General features: G+C 39.3%; 2 protein-coding genes across 4 annotated transcripts; one reads left to right on the forward strand and one right to left on the reverse strand.

Annotated features, from left to right (window-relative positions):
• Positions 1–135: 135 nt before the first annotated feature.
• Positions 136–2,566, reverse strand: MRPS18C (mitochondrial ribosomal protein S18C). Its single transcript, XM_084204858.1, has 6 exons — positions 2,459–2,566; positions 2,291–2,352; positions 1,171–1,254; positions 714–771; positions 336–395; positions 136–255 (listed from the first exon to the last, which is right to left on the reverse strand). The coding sequence occupies exons 1-6, from the start codon at positions 2,508–2,510 to the stop codon at positions 179–181; spliced, it is 393 nt and encodes a 130-aa protein (XP_084060984.1). The 5' UTR covers positions 2,511–2,566; the 3' UTR covers positions 136–178.
• Positions 2,567–2,662: 96 nt separating this feature from the next.
• HELQ (helicase, POLQ like) lies at positions 2,663–17,498 on the forward strand. Of its 3 annotated transcripts, none has more exons than XM_084205179.1 (18): positions 2,663–2,878; positions 3,254–3,992; positions 4,359–4,537; positions 5,079–5,279; positions 6,301–6,373; positions 6,873–7,030; positions 7,544–7,642; positions 8,305–8,450; positions 9,097–9,336; positions 9,996–10,137; positions 10,440–10,544; positions 11,051–11,270; positions 12,447–12,604; positions 12,974–13,072; positions 13,359–13,532; positions 14,024–14,137; positions 15,813–15,947; positions 17,348–17,498. In XM_084205179.1, exons 1-18 carry the CDS (start codon positions 2,717–2,719, stop codon positions 17,432–17,434), a joined length of 3,231 nt encoding a protein of 1,076 aa, XP_084061305.1. In that variant the 5' UTR covers positions 2,663–2,716; the 3' UTR covers positions 17,435–17,498. The 3 variants fall into 3 exon arrangements, with proteins under 3 accessions (XP_084061305.1, XP_084061306.1, XP_084061307.1); XM_084205180.1 differs by having other exon boundaries at positions 6,873–6,970; XM_084205181.1 differs by having other exon boundaries at positions 2,797–2,878; positions 3,259–3,992.
• The last annotated feature ends 3,173 nt before the right edge of the window (positions 17,499–20,671 follow it).

Below are 20,671 nucleotides of genomic sequence, written 5' to 3' on the forward strand. Positions count from 1 at the left end.
TTTCTATTGCTTTAATCTTCCTTCAGACAATAATTTTCAGAGATTTCATGAAGAAAAATAAAAGAATGACTGACATCCACCCCTCAGTCAACCACACATTATGCTAGCAAACCACATTTCCAGCAAACAAGTACATAAACATGAAAAACAGTTTTATTGTTTATTTCTGTACAGTATATCACTCTGGATACTTGATGTTACATAGCTTGGGGTCTGTGATAAATTGTGGGTTCTTAAACATAACTGGCATAAATCCTGTTAAAAAAAAAGATGGAGGTGTTCTTAGTAGAAAAGTAGTCTTGAGTTAGAAAATTCAAAAGCAAAATCATACTTACCAAATACATGAGCTCTTTTAATGGCTTTTGTAATTTCCTTCTGCTTCTTGTTGCACAAACCTAAAGAGATGAATTATTTTCAACACTAAGCAAGTCATTAGAGTATGAAAGGCATGTTACTGACAATTCCCTCTAGCTTTGATTAAGTCTTTCTAGAAAAATGCACGGGTGCTTTTACTGTTAAATACAAAATGCATACAATTAAAGGATATTTTAATTCCTTGATACAGGCTACTAAAGTCAGGGGAATACTCTTGTAAAATGTATGGAGTTGGGACTAGTTACTAGCAGAAAGACTGCTGATGCACAGTTACTTAGACTCACAAAAATTATTATTATTATTGCCCCGTATATTATTTAATTTAATACTTCACATACCTGTGATATGCCTGCCATAAATGGAGCCAGTATATGGAGAAACAAACTGGGAAAGAAGCTACTTAAAATTAAGAAAAATCAAAGTCAGTTTAAGAACTTTTTTTTTGGAGCTTTATGTACTCTATTTTTAATTTTTTCATCTGTTTTTTCAAAACCCAGTTCTACCTGAAGAAAAAAGTACAGTATTTTCTATGCTTCCATGCTTTGTGGCAGCTGAATTGTAACCAAGGACTCTATTTGCTAAACAGCAAAGTTGTCACACATAGTTAGCAGATTAAGCATCTTAGCATTATTTGGCTCTTGACCTATACACGTTTTTACTCTTAAGTTTTAAACCCTTACACATGTGAATGGATTTTTTAATTGGTTTTTTTAAATCACTTTGGACTTAGTATACACACATTTAAAAACAGTAAACCACTTCCCTTCATCCGAGGACAGCAATTTTAAAACTCACCTGCACATTCTTGTAGTCCACATTTATTCCACATAAGACACATCTCTTTGGAGGGTCTTTGTAGGGGTTCTCCATTTGTATGGGCTGAAATCAGAGAATGATAAGCATCTGTAAGCTTCACAAAAAAATAGAGAACATTTATTACTTTTAATCCTTTAATCAATATTTGTCTTGAAACCAGAAGAGATATTTAGTGCACCACTGAACTTTTCAATAACTTCATTAACTCACTTCTTGGTACCTTGCAGCTTCAAAGACTTCAAACAAGTAAACAGCCTTTCATACTTTAGTAACAATGACACTAGCAAGTCTATTAAATCATTCAGTAAGATAGTGCTTAAACATCTACTTGAAGTCAAAATCTGCAGAAGCTGGTAAAAATGTAGTTCTGTTTGACAAGTTGCAAGAAATCTTTTTTTAAAAAATAATTTCTTGGCAAATGGCCTGAGGAAGCTTCCATGTGCTCACATACATTTTAAAGAGAGAGATTCAGAAATATCTTCTAAGGAGCCTCCTTGAGAGGTATTTCTGAATAGCCTCCTCAAGCCTCAGAATACACCCAGCACCAAATTTTTACAAGATAGGAAAGCTGATTTTTCACTTTGCACAGAGTAACAAAACAGTCAGTGTTGTAAGAGACCTGTGGAGATCATCTGGTCCAACCCCCTGCCAAGGCAGGGTCACCTGGACCGGGTGTCACAGGAACACGCCAGGTGGGGTTGGAATGTCTCCAGAGAGAGAGTCCGTGACCTCAGTTGGCAGCCTGTTCCAGGGCTCTGCTGCACTCAGTGTAGAGAAGTTTTTCCTCATGCTGAGGTGAAACTTCTTGTATTTTTAGTTTATGGCCACTGGTCCTTGTCCTGTGGCCTGCTCCACGTCCGAGCTACAGGGATATCAGGTTTAACAGACTCTCGTTAAGATATTGAAATACAGATCCGTGCGGCCTTAACTTCCAGCGCCGGATGACCTCCCTCTTCGCTGCGCTCCCCACAATGGATTCGGGGTCTGATGAGCCCCGAGCTACACAGCAACCAGAGCAAAGTGTTTCCAGCCATCGCTGGAAACGGTGATGGGGGAGAGCAGCGGGACAGCAGGGCGGGACAGGTCGGGGAAGCCTCACCTGGTCCGAGCGCTCAGGCTGCCCTTCATGGTGGAGGCGGCGCGGCCGCGCCCACAGCTTCGCTGCAAGGGAGAGAGCAACAAGGTTAGCTGCGGCGCGGCGCGACAGCCCGCACACGCGAACTGCCCCGCAGCCGCTCGAGACAGAGGGAGAGCGGGAGGGACGCACCGAGAGCCAAGCGCGGCCAGCGCCCCCGCGCCAGCGCGGCCTGCGCCGCCATGACACCCGCTCCGCGAGCCGCCTCCCCGCTAGCAAATAGCGGTGCGCTCTTCCCGACTGGGCACGGGCGATTGGCGGCGCCCGGCCACGTGCTTTCCCGGCGGGCTGCTACCAGGAGTCCCCGCTCCCGCCATGGTGGTTACGCCTCCTGGCGCGGTTTCGCTCCGTGTCTGGCCGCGGCCGTGACGGTGCCGCGCAGCCCCGGCCATGGCGGAGCCTAGGCTCGCCGTGCGGAGGAAGAGCCGCTCCAGCTCGGAGCGCAAGCGGAGCCGGGCCCCAGTGCAGCCCGTTGCCGCCAGCTCGCCGGTGGCTCGCAAGAGACCGAGCTCTGGTGGCTCTGGTGGCGCGGGGCCCCCGGCGGAGGCTCTGGTAGGGGATGGCGGGATCCTGGGGCTGGTGGCGAGGCGGGGGAGCTCCGTCTGGGAGGATGGTGTGTGTCGGGAAGGGCGGGATGCTGTATGAGAGGGTATGCTGCCGTTTGGCTTTAGCTTTAAAAAAATCGTCTCTGTCATCTCATCTCTCCGAGCACGTATTCTCCTACTTGTGGGTTATCTGTTTCACTTAATCAAAGGATTTGTTCAGAACCTAAGCTGGGTTTTCTTCACAGACGATATCACACAAAATGCTTTGTGGTAAGTTGGGGCAGCCTTAAGCGACTTGGCTCTGATGTTTGCACTCTGCATGTTTTTCTGCCTTCTGTGGCATTGCCTCAGGGTGTCAGTAACTCCTCTTTCGTTTTTGCAGTGCAGTAATGATAGCGAGGAGGATATGTTTGGTGACTATGACAGCTTTTATGGAAACGATTCATTGATCGCTCAAGTGGATGATATTGACCACAAATACCTGCAGGATAAAACTATGGATGTGAAAGCAGCTGGAGAGATTGTGCTTCAGAACCTTCAGTCAGGAGTTCACCAGAAAGAGCAAGATAACTTCTCTGCTTCACAAAATGTGGTTGTCCCTAAAAGTGACAAAGAGGGTGCCTGCCAAATGTGTGACAGTGACACAGCTGATGGCAATCAAAAATTAACTGAGTCTATTTTAGATGACTTGCCATCATCACAACTTTTGTATTTTGAAAAAATGGATGAACTTTCTTCTGCTTCTAGAACGTCTCCACTCTCAAAAGGGAGAGATGAATATATGAATTCTTTCTCAGACAAAATCAGAGACCCATTGTCTTTTTATGCTGGTGCTGAACACAGGAACAGACCTACTGATTTTCCCTCACACTCCAAGTGTGCTTTATTTAAAGCTGAGAGTCTCAAAGATCACCTGAAAAGTGCTATGACTGGAAATGCCAGAGCCCAGACTCTGCAGGTCTCCAAGACCAGGCAGCTCAAAGAAGCTGTTTTATCTGAAGAGATTTTTGTGGCTAGGAAAGCTATTGAATCTTCTTCTCTTGATATAGGCCCCTTTTATGGATTACCTAGCAAGGTTAAAGATTTATTCAGACAACTTCGAGGGATTGAAACACTTTATGGTAGTGTAACCAATGGTCTGTTGGAAAGGAAAAAAAAAAAAGAACTTCTAGTGGAGTATTGTCTGTTTCACCCATTATACTGTAAAAATATTTAAGGTAATGCTTAACATAAACCACATTGGAAAAGTAGTTGTCCTGTTTTAGGAAGTGGCTATTTTGGTGTTTTAGATGGATGGCATGGATAGATGGTGTCCATCTGGATTTCAGAATACTTTAGAAGTCACCATCACTGAAGGCTTTAAGTGCTTTTTTGAGGAAAAGCTCTCAGAGGCTGAGCTCAGAGTGCTCTGAATGAAACATAGGCATTTTCATATTAACTAACATTATTACCCTGGGGTTGCTGATAGTTCCATTTTCATTTTACAGAGTGGCAGCATGATTGCTTGATGTTAGAATCCCTACAGCAAAGGAAGAACTTGATATACTCATTGCCGACTGGTGGTGGAAAAACTCTTGTAGCTGAAATAATAATTCTCCAAGAATTACTCTGCAGGCAGAAGGATGTTCTGATGATCCTGCCATATGTTGCCATTGTCCAAGAAAAGGTCTGGATACAGTATTTCTGGTACTGCTTTGTTTGATATAAATCTTTCATGATGCGCTTTGTTTACTTGCTCATGTGCCTGGTTTGCAGTAAGGTTTTTATGAATATACGATAGGAAGTGAGTGACCTCTTCTAAAGGCTGCTCTGACGGTCAGTAATTTTGCCATGGAACAGACACAAATTAAGAGGTGAAGATGTTGAGTTATGAAGTAAAGGGTGCTGAATTTTGAAATAATGGCTTTTTGGGATGTTTTGTTTAGTTGTGCAGCCTAAGAACTGTGCTGCCCAACTTGCTAAAGATGTGATCTTGAAATAAAAAAGTATTTTGGTATAAAGGGAAAGTTAGTTTTAGACAAAAGATAAAACCCATAATATGTGTAGACAGTTCAATTTTGTAGCTGGAGTAGATAGTCTTAGCTAATATGTTTAACTAATTCGAGCAGCTGATTGTGGTGTGGGTTGGTTTTCTGTTGAGTTGTTGAGGCAGATCTGCAATCCAAAATGAGCATGAATTTGTTCTCTAATTGATTTTTCTTTTATAGATTAGGGGTTTATCGAGTTTTGGGATAGAATTGGGTTTCCTGGTTGAAGAATATGCAGGAAGTAAAGGAAGATTTCCACCAATCAAAAGAAGAGTAAAAAAATCTCTTTATATTGCTACTATAGAAAAAGGACATGCTCTGGTGAACTCCTTAATTGAAACAGAAAGAATCAATGACCTCGGCCTGGTTGTGGTAGATGAGGTAGGCCACAAGATGTCCTCCAACTTATCAGGTGCAAGTTCTTTTGGGGTTCTAATAAGCAGTTATTTAGGGGGAAGCAGTTCTTTGCCTGCTTGGTTTTGCTTAGAGTATTCATCATGAAAATTACTTTTATTTTCTGTGTTCTGAATTGGCCCATAATTCTATAATTTTGAAAGTTGTATGAAACGAAGTATTTATTGCTTTTTCAGAGTAACAGATTTATATTGAGAAATCTACTGTGGTAGTGGTTGATGGTGAATTCCTGCATAAGTACTTGTCATTTAGAAGTCTCTAATGGGTTGAATTAAAGCATAAATAGTTTTAATTTTATGTAATGTACTTTTTGAAGCCTAGACCTTAATTTGTAGATGTAGCCATGCAACTTTGTGTCTGGTAGTAATGATCCAGTGAAACATTGACAAAAATGAAAAATACCAAGTAACATGTGGCTGTGAGAATTGCCTGTTGTAGTGGTGGGGCTGAGTTGCCCTACCAAGGGTTGATTGTGGGGTTGAGTAATTTGTATAATGTCTGATGGGGATTTTAATTCCTGGAATCAGGCTGACTGACCATACTTTAGCACTGTAGCTTCCAAACAGAGGGCAGCTGAAGCACTAACTTCTGTTTTTTCTAGAAGCTGGCTGCTAGGAATGTTTTTACTTTAAGTGTTGCTTAAGTCACATTTTGTTTAAAATTGCCTCAGACTGGCGAATACAAAGATCTCCACGCTGACTGTTTACTGTCAGGAGTTAACTGTGTCAGTTGTGGTCTAGTTAAATGGAAGGTAAATCTTGTTGTCTACATTTGCCCATGAGTCTGTTTTTCTGTGATTCTTAAATTTTTTTAAGTGAGGTAATACGTCTGAACTTAACAATCCAAATTCACACAAGGGATATCTTTAGGAAGTCCAACAAAAACAGTTCTGTAGTATTTCTTTATATCTATGTCTTTTGGAGGATGTTTTAGAAACACCATCAAATCATTAGCATTCTTGCCTTTACTTTTTCCCTTCTGTCCACAGCTGCATATGCTCGGGGCAGGAAGTCGTGGAGCAGTACTGGAAATGACTCTGGCCAAAATTCTTTACACCAGTAGTAAGTCATGGCTGCAGTTAATGTCATTAACATTTTGTAGTTGTGACCTCTGAGAGAAGTCACTCTCACTTTCTGGATTTGTGCTGTTTTGGCTGCTTTTGAAAAACGTGGCATGACTCCATGTATGAACACATATACTCATTGAGGTGTTAATTGACACTCTAATGACCCTCTGATGTTAGGGTGTTTTTGAAGCTCTTTCGATACTTCTCTCTGAAATCGTGAGTACTGTCAAATGTCTTCCATTTATTTGTAGGAACCCTTTAGCCATCCAATTAAACACTTCTTTTTTTACATTTAAATCTCAGTTACTATTTTGTAACTTCATATTATTTCTTAGTTAGTTAGTATTTCTTTAGTAGTGGCCTTTCCCTTCAAACCTGCTACTTTGGCATTTTGGAAGGATTGATGGTGAAGGAGTCTCATGACTTAGATACTGAATAGAAGTGTTAAAAATTGGCAATGTGACAATAAATTAATTTCAACTTCTGTTTTACAGAAAAGACGCAGATCATTGGCATGAGTGCAACGTTAAATAATGTTGAAGACCTGCAGAAGTTCCTGCAAGCAGAGTACTACGCTAATAATTTTAGACCGGTCTGTATACAAGATACAGACAAGGAACTAGTAAAGAAGATATTTGCCTTTAAAATCATAGTAAATCTGTTTAGAATTGTATCACACCTTTTGTGCTTAATTGCACAGTATAATATAAGGCCTGCTATTGCTCTCTAATTGCTAACAATACAGTAAATATACCATGCACTTCTAAATACACAAATGCAATAACCTTTATACTGCTGTGCTAAGGCATTTGCTTCTTTTTAACTTAAGCAATTCCTAAATTACAGCTACTGTGATGAATCACTGTAGTCCATGTGGTATAACTAGAATATGTAGTGCTGGTTCTTATATACTATCAGGACAGCATGGTTTATAAATAGTTAATGGGATACAATTTTGGCATTCTTCATTATGATTCCATGCTTTATCAAGACAAATAATTAAAACAATTAAGTTCTCTTAAAAATTCTAAAGTGTGTGCTTATGTGCAAGTATGTATATGACATGTGATATTTAGAGAAGTGGCTGATGTACAGATACAGCTTAGTTTTAGAGAAAACTGAGTCATTTAACTAAAGTTTCTCTTTGCGGTTTCTACCTTGCTAGGTAGAATTAAAGGAATACATAAAGATACGAGATACCATTTATGCAGTTGACAGCAAAACACAAAATGGCTTTGCTTTTTCACGTCTCCTTAATTTCAAGGTAAAAACAAAGTGCTTATAGTTTCTTAGAACTGTTGTGAAATGCATTATTTTACACTGATTTGCTTACAGGCCTTTTACTAGAGAAATTAAACATGATAATTCAGTTGTAGTACCCATGAGGAAGAAGTGGTAGGCTTTGGGAATAAAAAAACAGCCTTAAAATACTGAATGTTTAACTTGATTTGCACTTCTTTTTGCCTCCTCAAGGGTAGAGGTTTCTTCAGTATTTTGACCTGTGAAAAGTAATATGTTTGAGTATTTCAGATACTCAGATACAGTGTTTTTTCTTCAGGGGTAGAGTTGATCACTCTCGGATAAAACTGAAAGAAAATGCCTTTTGGGGGTTTTGCCAGTTTACTACTGCCTTGTAAGGATTCTTTCAACCTTTACAAAGGAAAATGTGTCTATTGGTAGTGCTGCTAAAAGAAAATGAAATATTAAGGGAAAAAGCAAAGCATTTGATTTGTGTATACATATATCCTTCAAGTTAGATGTCTTTCAAGTGAGGACTGGGAGAAAAGCTTATCCTACAACTTCTTGGAATTATGTCACATTAAATCCAGTGGGAGTATTCAAGCAATGGTTGAGAACAAGTGTTGAATATTTAGGTTACGACTTAATTCCTAGGTTTAAGTATCTGTCAATCTGTGCTTATTACAGTATTCTAGTAATCTGGAGAAAGCAGATCCTGACCACATCATTGCTCTGGTTACTGAAGTTATTCCTAAATATTCCTGCCTAATCTTTTGTCCCACTAAAAAGAGTTGTGAAAATGTGGCTTCAATGGTGTGTAAGTACCTCAAGAAGTAAGTTTATACTTTTTTTTTTTTTTTAATTTTAAGTGAAATAATTGCTTACAACTTAGGGTTTGTTGTCATCTAGTTTTCCCTGGTGATTACATGGAGTCATATAAAGTTGCTAACTGCATAAGTGATAGCAAACCGTTAAAGGCTTATTAAATAAATTTTTTTTTAAGTTCTTTCCTTTGTACCAAAATAGTTGAAAAAGATGATTGCCAGAGGAAAACCACTAAAGAAAAGAAGGAAAATCATACTAAATTAATCTAACTTTGTGTCCCTTTGGCACTGGTTTCTGGAAGCTTAGAAAACAAACGCTTTTCTCTTAGAAAACAAGCATTTGGTATTTGGTCATGTACTTTGGTAGTCAGTTGACTATCTCTATTCCCATACCCACTTTAGAAATCTGAGTTGTAAAATCTAAAGCAGCCATCTTTGATCTCTTCTGTTCCTCTGTTTCCAAACAAGAAAGGCTCTATTGCAACTAAATCAGCCTCCTGTGTATTGCTGTTTCAAAGTTACTGGAAATAACTATTTCTTCAACTTAGATGTTAGAGAAATTAATGATGAACAGAAGTAGACAGTCTCTTGGTTTTTATTTTCTTTTTGGTTAATGATTGGTCAAAGTCTAAAGAAATGGTTTTTCTCCTCCAAGAGAATTCAGAGCTCATAAGGAGAAAGAAAAACAAGATCTCATCAAGAACCTAAAGGATATTGGAAATGGAACTGTCTGTCCTGTTTTGAAGCAAACAATCCCTTTTGGTATTGCCTATCACCATAGTGGCCTTACAAATGATGAAAGAAAAATCATAGAGGAAGCTTATTCTGCAGGTGTCCTGTGTCTGCTTGCTTGCACAGCCACTCTAGCTGCTGGAGTGAACCTACCAGCTAGAAGGTTAGTAGCCAAAATATTTAATTTTGCATTAATTTTTGCTTTGTAAAAAAAAATTCTTTAGTAAGTTGGAAATCTCGGTGTTTAAAGTGTGTTTGTGCTTCTACCAGCAAATTAGAAATATAAAGGATGTTGTGTTCAATTTGGGACACAAGACTGCAGCATTCATGTAGGAAATGTGAATCAGTAGGAAGTACCTCAGAGTATATCACTGAAGAGCACTTATGTAAATGGATTAAGGAAGTTTTAATAAATTGAAAAATGTTTTCATATTTTTAGTAATGTTAATCAAAAGAACAGTGATTTCTTTAGATACTCTCCTAGGAACAGTGTTTAAATGGTAAAATAAACATTTTCTAAGGAGTTGCAGTTGGAATATGTTTTAAAACAAAAATGTGTTATCTTTTCATATGCAAGTTCTGCTGTACTCTGTGTGACCAAAGATTGCCTGCTAAGAACCCACTTCTGTGTGCACATTTAATACACCTTAAATAGTTTAAGGCTTTACAATTGATTTACACATCTGTCTAAAGATGTGCATTTGATTTTTATTAGTTACAAGGTAAGGGGCTCATATAAACAATGAATTTGAATTTGTAACATTTCATTGCTGCTTTAGTAATTTGAATATAAAGTATAACTTACTCAAGATGTCTTTGCAGGGTGATTCTCAGAGCTCCTTATGTTGGCAATGACTTCCTGAAGAAGAACCAGTATAAACAAATGATTGGCAGAGCTGGTCGAGCTGGGATTGACAGTGCTGGAGAAAGTATTCTCATAGTGCAAGAAAAAGACAAACACTTGGTAATTTTTACAAAGCTGTTGGTAATTTAAATTGTTGAGTTAAGGTGGTGGAATAAACAGGAGGAGCCAAGCTGCCTAGCTTAATTTTTGTTCACCTCTTAAAGTTGTAAGTATTTGATTTATGTAATAATACCTTTAAACTTCCTTTATGTAGCTTGTTTTCAGATGGGAACTGTAAACTTTCGATGTTTACCCTTGTTTTTTTAATAAGATGAATCATGCATGTCAGTTTGATTTTTTTGAAAGTATAAAATTAATGCATGAATATTCCTCTGTACTAATATATTCCTTGCCCCTTTTAGGTTCAGGATTTAGTTCACAGTCCTTTGGAGAATTGCTACAGCAATCTTCTGCTGGAGTTGACCAAGGGAATCCAGAGCCTGTTGTTATCTTTGGTTGGACTGAAGGTATCAGTTAACTCTTCTCTGTGAGTAACTTAAGTGCTTGGAAATGCTAAGAAAATGTCGCCTGTTGATCCTGTAGTAAAAGACAGACTGCTTAAACACTCAGGCTTTCAAGTTCAGAAAAGCTTTAATCAAATTTTTGTCCTTATCTGATTAGATCTTCTCATTTAACTCAATAAGTAATCCTCTAACACAACAATTACCTTATGTGTAAAAGCAAAAATTATATATACCTTATTATACAATAGAATATTAATATTTCTATTTCTGATACTTGATTCAAAATACAAATAGAAACAGTGGAAACAGGCTAACATGATGCAGTAGCTAGAATAATAGAACAGAGGGAGAGCAGTCCATCAGATATACAGAATCTATCATTCTATTTGTCGGGGTGTATTTCTGTAGAAACACAAGCTCTTTCTTTATACAGTGATTTTTTCTTATGTCTTATTAAATGTGTGAAATTATAACTTTAAATATGCTAATCATTTCCCAAACTGGTGCAGATAGCAGTTACCCGTGAGGAAGTGGACAATTTTATGTGCTGTACATTGCTGGGGGTTCAGCAGCAGCTGCTATCTAAAGAGAAGAGCCTCTCAGAGATAATTAAAGATGGGCTGGAAAATCTAATAGAAAAAGGACTCCTAAAAGGAAGAATAACTGAAAAGGACCACAATTCCAAATCTACACTGACAATCACACCCTTGGGTAAAGCTACATATAAGGGTATGGATTTTTTTCTAATTATTATTAAACTGCAATGAAAAATAAGTTGTCAAGAAAGAGTTTTACTACATGATGTAGACTGAAAATGGGAGTGAAGTACCACATGACTGAAAGTGATGTGAATGAAGTGTGGTAATATTGATCCCACTGGGAACAAAACCAGAACTGTTCCCCTAAAAAAAAATCACTTAATTGATTTAGTGTTGTAATTGAAGTGGCTCAGGGCCTTGTTTTACAAGTTATAAACAGGTTATTGTAAACAGAAGGATTTCTTGGAACGCTTAAAAGGGAAAGAGAGCATATGACATGTAGACCAATTGTAATAAAAATAAATATATCAGGAAGTTCTGTTTTCTTGTCGTATCATAAATATTTTGGGATGTTGAATGTAGTTGAAATACGATGAGTCTGATGGGTTCCTTCGATCTATAAAATTATTGTAGGATTTCAGTAAAGCCAAGACATTTCACAAGCACTCCAAAACCACACAGAATGAACAGACATGGAAATAGGTGATTGCCTTTCCTCAGCTTTGCTTCACTATTCTATAGTATTGCACTAAGTAGTTTCTTTTGTTGTGGTTTTGCACTCGGTGATTTGAACTTTTCACTGAGTAGTCCTGTCCTTGTATTGCATGAACTGTTATTCCCTTCTCCCATCACATGGTCTCTCCCTCTGCCCTACACCCCTGGTGCTCTGCCCCCTGGTTACCCCTCCCCTCGCCCCTCCTCAACGGTATCCCATTGCCTACAGTCCTCTTCTCCCACCCCATTCCTCGGGTATAAAAGTCCCCTGCAGGAAGAGGACAGTCTCTTTCCTGCCTGGGGGTCACTGGGGTCTGAGGTGTCCCTTCCCAAGCCGATGAACAGGACACTCGTCCCCACCTGGAGAAGAGCGCTTCTCGTCTTTTGCTTTCGCCCGTGTGAGACCGTGTGGGCCAGGGCCATAGCCAGCCGGAGTGGGCTCAAACAACAGCCCCAGAGACACGGGGCTTACACTACTCATGTTAGGTTAGAACAGTAATTCAGGTTACAGATATTTCTCTCCAGTTCAGATGGCATAACAAGCTTTTGTGGAAGGTAAAGACAATACTGATTATATGTTAAAATGTGCTTCATTTAACTCTGTGTGCCTGTTTATAATTGTGCTTATTCTTACCCTGTGTGCTTTTTCTAGGCTCAATAGACTTGGCATACTGCAGTATTCTGTACAGAGAATTGAAAAAGGGTTTGGAGGGGCTGGTTCTTGAGAGCAATCTTCATCTCCTATATCTGTCAACTCCCTATGATATGACTTCTACTTGTAGCCCAGATTGGATGATATACTTGAGACAGGTGAGAAATTGCTAGCAAACATGCATTGGGGCATTCAGTAATCCTGTGTATTAAATTTGCAGGGGGTTTGTACACATAGGACATGAAGTGGGGTAACAATCTGTTGGCAAATATGCTTTTTTTTACTGGGGGTGCACTAAAAACTGTTTAATTCTGTTAAAATGTGACATTCAGAGATGGACAGTTACAGATAATTCAGGCAGGTAGGCAAAAAAGCCCCAGAGCTGCCTGACTGGTGACTGTAGTACTATTCTACTTATACTATAGAGATATTGAAAAACATCGTTGCACTGTGAACAATGTACTCGTGTTTTCCATGGTATTAAAAGAACTAAATATCTGAAAATTCTTTATAAAATTTTGTTTTAGTTCAACCAGCTAAGTGCAGCAGAGCAAAAAGTAGCAGATATTGTGGGAGTACCGGAAAGCTTTATTACCAAAAAGGCTTCTGGTCAAGCTGTCAGAAAGGTAGGTTGGCAATTTCTCACACCTAAGATGACAGTTTAATAATCTCATTTGATTATTTGCAAATTCCAGATTATTTTTCTGCAAGTGTTATTTATTGCTGTTCTGATTATTAAAGTTCTTTTAGGCTCACTGGTTGGTTTTCTTAATGTTTTTAATGTCTTTGTATGTAGTATAGAAATGTTTTAAAGCTGTGAAGGGAGTAGAGATGAAAAGATTTGCCTTGTAGTACTAACAGAACATCTGCAGTGTGATACTGGCTCTGAATTCTAGCTTCTCTTATTCCTAGAATGTGGACAATGCTGTGGTGAACAGGTTCTACCTGACATTTGTCCTTTATTCACTACTGAAAGAGACCAATATATGGAGTGTTTCAGAGAAATTTAACTTGCCCCGGGGATATGTGCAGAATCTCCTCAGTTCTGCCGCGTCCTTTGCATCCTGCCTTCTACATTTCTGTGAGGTACTGTGTTAAAGAATGTAAATAAATTCTTTGTGGCTTGGTTTTGCAAAATCTGGAGGTTTTTTATCTTACTTTAGAACTTTTGCTGTGCAAAAGTGTTTCTTCACCTTTCCTGTTCTATGTTATATTTTCTGTTGAGCAAAGCTCAACATTGTCATACAATGACATTTCTAATAGTAAAAGCAAGCTTTATGCACTGAGAATGTGAAAATATACAAATTGTACAGGGCATTGATCACTGCCAGTGCTGTTGGTGAAATAACTGAAATAATGCATTGCTTATCCTTCAGAATTGCCCCACCTTTGGGATGTTCAGCTGAAGAATACTGAATACACCTCTGCAGCTCTCTGAAATGATGACTTAGAGAGATAATAGTGCTTCCCTCATCTAGAAGACAAACATATACTTTTTGCCTTTGTAGAGTTTTGTCAGTCATATTTCCCAAATACAGAACTTTGGAGCTGATTTTTAGCAATATTTGTTTCTGCAGGAATTGGAAGAATTCTGGGTTTATAAAGCCTTGCTGATAGAGCTTACCAAGCAGTTGACATACTGTGTTAAGACAGAACTCATCCCTCTGATGGAGGTAGCAGGGGTTCTAGAGGTCAGTAAACCTGGTTCCATGAAACTTTTCGAGTTAACTTGTATGCCAAATGTTACTGTGCCTTTCAAGTGTATCTGGAAAACCAAGTAATTTGTTACTGGGAATTCAGCATAATGCAGATATTCCATAACAGTCTGGAGGTGGGGGGGAAAAGTGATCTGTTTAAGAAATGGGAGCTGGGGCCTATGGTTTTCTTCTGGCTTCTGCCACAGCAACTATGCAAATACTATATTTGGACAATAATTTAGCTGTATACTCAGTTGGAAGTTGGAGACCTGCATTTTGGCCACGATAACCCCCTGCACCATTATAGGCTGGGGAGCAGTGTGGCCAGACAGGGCCCAGGCAGAAAGGGACCTGGGGGTACTGGTTGACAGCTGGCTGAACGTGAGCTAGCAGTGTACTCGGAAGGCCAATGACATCCTGGTCTGTACCAGGAACAGTGTGGCCAGCAGGAGCAGGGAGGTCATTCTGCCCCTGTACTGGGCACTGGTGAGGCCACACCTGGAGTGCTGTGTCCAGTTCTGGGCCTCTTGGTTTAGGAAGGATGTTGACTCGCTTGAGCGCGCACATCTAGAGGAGGCAACAAGGCTGGTGAGGGGCTTGGAACAGAAGCCCTGTGAGGGACGACTGAGGGAGCTGGGGTTGCTTAGCCTGGAGAAAAGAAGACTCAGAGGTGACCTTATCACTCTCTACAACTTCCTGAAAGGTGGCTGTAGTCAGGTGGGGGTCAGTCTCTTTCTCCAGGCAGCAACTGACAGAATGAGAGGACACAGTCTCAAGCTGCGTTAAGAGAAATATAGGTTGGATATTATGAAGAAGTTTTTTACAGAAAGGGTGATGAAGTTCTGGAATGGTCTGTCGGGGGAGGTGGTGGAGTCACCATCCCTGGATATGTTTAAGAAAAGACTGGATGTGGCACTCACTGCCATGGTTTAGTTGAGGTGTTAGGGCATGGGTTGGACTTGATGATCTTTAAGGTCTCTTCCAACCTAGTCATTCTGTGAATTCTGTAGAAAACAGAGTCCAGGTTTCTTTTGTGGTAAGGATTCTTCAGTTCCTGGGAGTAAGGAGGAATAAGAATTTACATATTTAAGTTAGAAGATCTTTACAGAAATATGCAAAGTCATGTTTGAACTGCATGTATTTTAAATAAGAAATTTAACTAGTCTCTGAATCAAAGACTCCTATTAAAACAAAAGCTCTTTTGGGATTTCAGTCCAAGATTCTACTCCTTGCAAAATGATTTAACTTGCCTGTCCAGCATATTGTAGAATCAGGTTGTCAGAAAACCATTGAATTTAAAGGCATTGAGGTTTTAATCTGAGAAGCTAAACATGACAGACACCTCCAAAGAATGTGGGACTGTCATGCCTGTCAGTTACAGTGAATGCAGAAAACATGGCAACATGAGAAGACAACAGCGTTGGTACCATCTAGGCTCAGAGAAAATGAAAGCAAATGGATTCATAAGAGGTGGATAAGATTGCTAGGGTGGTAAATCTTAATGGCAAACCTGGGCTTTTAGGCTATAAAGATTCTCAGTGAGTATTCATATTCGAAAAAGAGAATTGGATTGATATGCAGAATGAAATGTTTGAGATTGGTGCAGAGATTGGCACTTACCAGTAATTCTTATTTCGTGTTCTAATCTAACACAATTTTGTACTTTCAGGCACGAGCAAAACAGCTTTACAACGCAGGGTACAAAACTTTAGCACACTTGGCTAATGCAAATCCAGAAACTTTGGTGGGGATGATTGAGCACTTGTCACGACGTCAAGCCAAACAAATAATTTCATCTGCAAAGGTGAGTTAGAAACAAAGCTATGAAAACCTGCTTCAGAACTCCAATATGTCAAAAGTGGATGTTGGAATGACATTAAAAGGGAAGGATTCAGTTTACTAGTAAAGGCATTAGTGGACATCTGTGATCCAAATGCTCATCTGTACTAAGAACAATTTGTTGTGTACAGCCAAGTGGTGCTGCTTTTCAGAGGGGAAGCAAAGGGCAAGAATGCTTGACAGCTCGTCTGATACTTGAAATGCTCTCTTCTGCCAGTATCTCAGAACTTACCTTACAGAAGTTCTAGTGGTAATTGTGACAAAGAATAGGATTTGTAGGGTTGTAGTAATGGAAACCAACAGGGTGCAGGATTAACTTCACCTATTAACTTCACCTATGTCATGCCCTTTTATTCTTTCCTGTCTTTTCCATTTGAATATGCAGAGTCTGTAACAAACACTGAGTTGCATCTAAACAAAAACTGCAGGAAGTACTTTATTCAAGGGATGGTATTCTCTCTCTATCTCTATTCATCATCTGCTGTTGCAATGGTATTGGCTTCATGTTTGATTCTACTATAAGAGCAAGCTCTTGGTGAAGTAAGGGAATGTCCAGAATAAAAGGATGGGTGATTGGTGTAAAAATAAGGCAGTCAATTAGAAAGTTTTGGTTTGCACAGTCTCATGAAGTAAACATGCCAGCTTTGGGGGTTGTGTACTTTAAAGGTCATGTTCAGATAATGTTGTAGGCTTCTTGCTGCTTTTTTTGTTTGCTGCTGTGGGAGCCAAAAGAAAGGGATATATGCAGATTGCTAGATTTGTCCTTGATGTAGATAAGCAATCTACCCTACTCTCACACTCAGATACTAAATTCATGGAGTTTTCTCTAACTGGGAAGTTAGAAGAGTGCTTGCATGGGGTCCTGTTCCTCTCCATGCCAGCAACAAACAGTTCAGGGCAGTGGATTAAACAACTGCTGATATCAGGAGTCCTGTATGTCTGGTGTAAAATGCTGTAGTAAGAAATTTCAAATAAAGGAAGAAGTCAGCTCGGCAGGCACAACTTATAAATGTTTATTCTAACGTGGAAAATTAATGTCTAAGGTTAAAAATGTTCCTTAACAGTTCCAGTCAAAACTGTTCATATTCTGTAAAATCGGTGTAATTTGTGATGGCAGAATCCAGAAAATCATCTGTGTGCTGTATGAATTTTTGTGTGACTGCTTTCTATATGGGTGTAAACTAATAGACAAAAAAATGCTGGCTCTTTGAGGCAAAGCTGCTGCGGTCCTGGGAGCAGCACAGCAGTCTTTTACAGATCCAGGTGCAAGTTTGGAAGAAACATTGGTGTTTTAATCTAGAAGTTATAGCTAATACTTGTATTTGTTTTCTAATTTTTGTTTTTCTTTGTGTTTTCTTGTTGTAGATGCTGCTGAGTGAAAAAGCTGAGGCTTTACAGGAAGAAGTCGAAGAACTCTTAAACGTGCCAACGGATATCCCAGGGACCCACTGATTGTCATGGAAAAAAGTAATGAATCCAAAACTCAGATATTTTAACGTTTTTAACTCTCCTGTTTATCGCCGCTGTAATTTAATAAATATTTAATGTCTTTTGTATATCACAATTTTGAGTGATTTCTGAATTCAGAAGTTGACTATTGTAAACAAGGTGCCCTAATGAAGGCAGGAATGATGCATCTGACTCCATCTTATCAGAAGACTAATTTATTACTTTATTATACTGTATTATATTAAAGAATACTATGCTATACTAAAGAATACAGAAAGGATACTTACTGAATGCTAAAAAAGATTATAAAAACTTGTGACTCGTTCCAGAGTCCTGACACAGCTTGGCCTTAACTGGCCAATGAGTCAAAACTAATCACACCTGAGTCTGATCAGGCAATCACCTTTGGGTAAACAATCTCCAAACACACAGAGCACAACACAGGAGAAGCAAATGAGGTAAGAATTGTTTTGCTTTTCTCTGAGCCTCTCTCACTGCCTTTCAGCTTCCCAGGAGAAAAACGCTGGGTGAAGGAATTTTTTCATAGAATATGAATGCCACAGTTGACTTCATTTGAAGGTTTGGATTGTGAACTTCTTGAGAGAAAGAGGACAGAATCCTCTTCATTCCTGGCTTTAGACATAGCCCTAGGAGTGCTTTGGGAATTGGACTGACTACTTTGTGTGTACTTCTGCTGGGAGCTTATGCTCACAGCTGACTTAAATAATATCTTTGGATATTCCCTTTAGGACACCTGCACTTGAAGGAGCTACCCAGAAATGCCTGCTTGCAGGATTCTCTGGACTCTAAGTGTAGCTAATGGAAGGAGCTGCAATTCATAACAAAGAAGTTGTCCAAGAGTTGCACAAGAGATCATAAATGATGCCAAGTATAAGTCTTTTTTAAAAATGCAGGTATCAAATTCATATTCAGCCTCTGGCAATTCCCTGAGATAATTCTTTCAGGATGCCTTTGAAGCAGTCTTCCAAACAGAAGGTTTACTTTTTAAAAATGTTTTTAATTTCTTGCTTAAATGTGAAGACTAAATAAAGATCAAGTCTTAAAGAACTGACATTTGAGAAGCCCTGTTCAGTTCTGAGAGTCCATGGGCATGTGTCAGTCACCCTAGTCAGGATTTTTAAAGGCATCTGAACCTGATTTGCTCCAGCAAAAAGTTAAGCTTCATTAAAGTAGTTTTGAACCTACTTTAGAACCTACAGTAGCCTGAACCTTCCTCACTTGTGACATGATAAACTTCTAAGCTGGTGTATAGTACTTGACAATGGCCTGCACATTAAGACAGACTTGAAAGCTGGGGCAGCCTGATGTGTTAAATTACAGAATCAGTGACTGATTTGGGTTGCAAGAAACCTTAAAAATTATCTCATTCCAAACCCTCTGCCATGGGCAGGGACACTTCCACTAGACCAGGTTGTTGAAAGCCTCACCCAGCCTGGCCTTGAACACCAGGCACAGGGCATCCACAGCTTCCTTGGGCACCCAGTGCCAGTGCTTCATCACCTTCACAGTAAGGAATTTCTTCCTAATATCCAGTCTAAATATCTCTTCTTTTGGTTATAAGCTATTCCATCTTGTCCTATCACTATCTACCCCTCTAAAAACTCTCTCTCCCTCATTTGTTGTAACACCTAGAGTCTTCTCCGTGCTGAACAACCCCAGCTCTCTCAGCCTGTGTTCATAGGAGAGTTGCTCCACCCCTCTGAGCATCTCCATGGCCACCTCTGAACCTGCTCCGACAGTGTCCATGGCTTTCTTGTGCTGAGAACCCCAGATCTGGATGCAGTGTTCCAGGTGGGGTCTCATGAGGGCATGAAAGTACTTTTGAATTATGGTAGCCAGTGTAGCGGCACACCTAAACATGGCATTTCTGTGTAAAATTTGGTCTCAGTGAAGGAAAAGCAAGATAAACCTTATTTAAACTGGGGCTTGATAGGTTAATTGTGTTGCGGTTCTAGAAATAAACAGAAAGGTTTTTAAATCCAGTGAGGATGTTAGATGTTGAATGCCTGACAGAAAGTGGTTATGGTGAAAAACTGATGAAAATGCTAATATTCTACTGTTCATTCTGTTGTTGCATTAGTGAAATAATAGGTAATAACTGAATAAATTCTTTATAAACCTTTATTTGGCATAAACATTCCTCTAAACCCATACTTGTGATATTTCATAATGGCTTACATGGTTTGGATAAATGCAATATTTGACTGCTTTCAGTATTAAACCAGGTCAGGAATTCAAAATTAGCACTTTTTAGAGGCAATGTGATTCATTTCCACTGGTACACTGAGTGCCCACAGGGGAATCCTGTTACTGATATTTAAGTGCCTGAGGCACAACTGGATTTGGAAACATGAAAAAATGTGAAGTTGGTCCTCAAGGACAGAAGCAATATTTGCCATGACTTGAGGCTATATGTAAGTCTATCTCTTAATGCCTTGCCCTTTTAATTAAGATCTACTTTTGACCAAGTAGATACTTTTGACCATGATAGATAACATTAAATTCTCTATTGGTTTGTGTTACATTCAAAAGACAAATGATGCTCACTCCAGCATAACAGTGAATACATATCTAAGCAGGAGATGTAGTACCCACATAAGAAAACACAACTACCTTAGAGGTTTATTAGTACTTGATGGTGCTTTTCCAAAGTTTAGTAGAGTTTTGTGTGGACTTGATGGGGGAAAGAGCCCCAAGAAGTTATTATAAAATTATTCTCTCTAAGTACTGAGTTACTGCAATAACAGATGTTATGGAAATAATCCATTAATTGCTGCATCTATTACTTAATAGTTAATGAGCCAGTAACATATGTCACAATTCTTTGCATATTTGTACTTGTGTGCTAATTAAAGTGTACATTTTATGTATTTATATAGCAGAGGGGAACAGCAGGAAAATATCATTCCTGCCACATGCTAAATGCACCCTCACACTATACATGACCATAATACCCACCACTGCTACAAGATCAGGTTTTGAGGAGATACATGTTTAGAAAAAAAGTCAAGTATTCCCTACAAATGCCAGAGCTCCTGTGAAAATGGTAGGAAAAGCTGGTTTGAAACAAGAGAGTGGTTTTAAATCTGCATAAAGCTGGTCTGGAAAGAAAAAGATGTTGGCAATCATCATCTCTGCTGTTCTCTTCACACAGACTGTGCTCTGCCTTGATAGATGAGTGCAATTCCCTTAAGGCTTTCTCTGTGACCTGAGACAGGA

The sequence above is a fragment of the Fringilla coelebs genome, assembly GCF_963513975.1.
Source record: "Fringilla coelebs genome assembly, chromosome: 4".
Classification (NCBI taxonomy): domain Eukaryota; kingdom Metazoa; phylum Chordata; class Aves; order Passeriformes; family Fringillidae; genus Fringilla; species Fringilla coelebs.

Bases quoted from the DNA above. Each gene is read 5' to 3' on its own strand.
- MRPS18C (XM_084204858.1), bottom strand. From the start codon at position 2,510: ATGGCGGCGCAGGCCGCGCTGGCGCGGGGGCGCTGGCCGCGCTTGGCT. The intron at 2,353-2,458 runs GTGCGTCCCTCC...TCTCCCTTGCAG, and splicing joins CTGGCCGCGCTTGGCTCTCG to CGAAGCTGTGGGCGCGGCCG. The intron at 772-1,170 runs GTGAGTTTTAAA...AATTTTAAGTAG, and splicing joins TGGACTACAAGAATGTGCAG to CTTCTTTCCCAGTTTGTTTC.
- HELQ (XM_084205179.1), top strand. From the start codon at position 2,717: ATGGCGGAGCCTAGGCTCGCCGTGCGGAGGAAGAGCCGCTCCAGCTCG. The intron at 7,643-8,304 runs GTAAAAACAAAG...TGCTTATTACAG, and splicing joins CACGTCTCCTTAATTTCAAG to TATTCTAGTAATCTGGAGAA. The intron at 13,533-14,023 runs GTACTGTGTTAA...TTGTTTCTGCAG, and splicing joins GCCTTCTACATTTCTGTGAG to GAATTGGAAGAATTCTGGGT.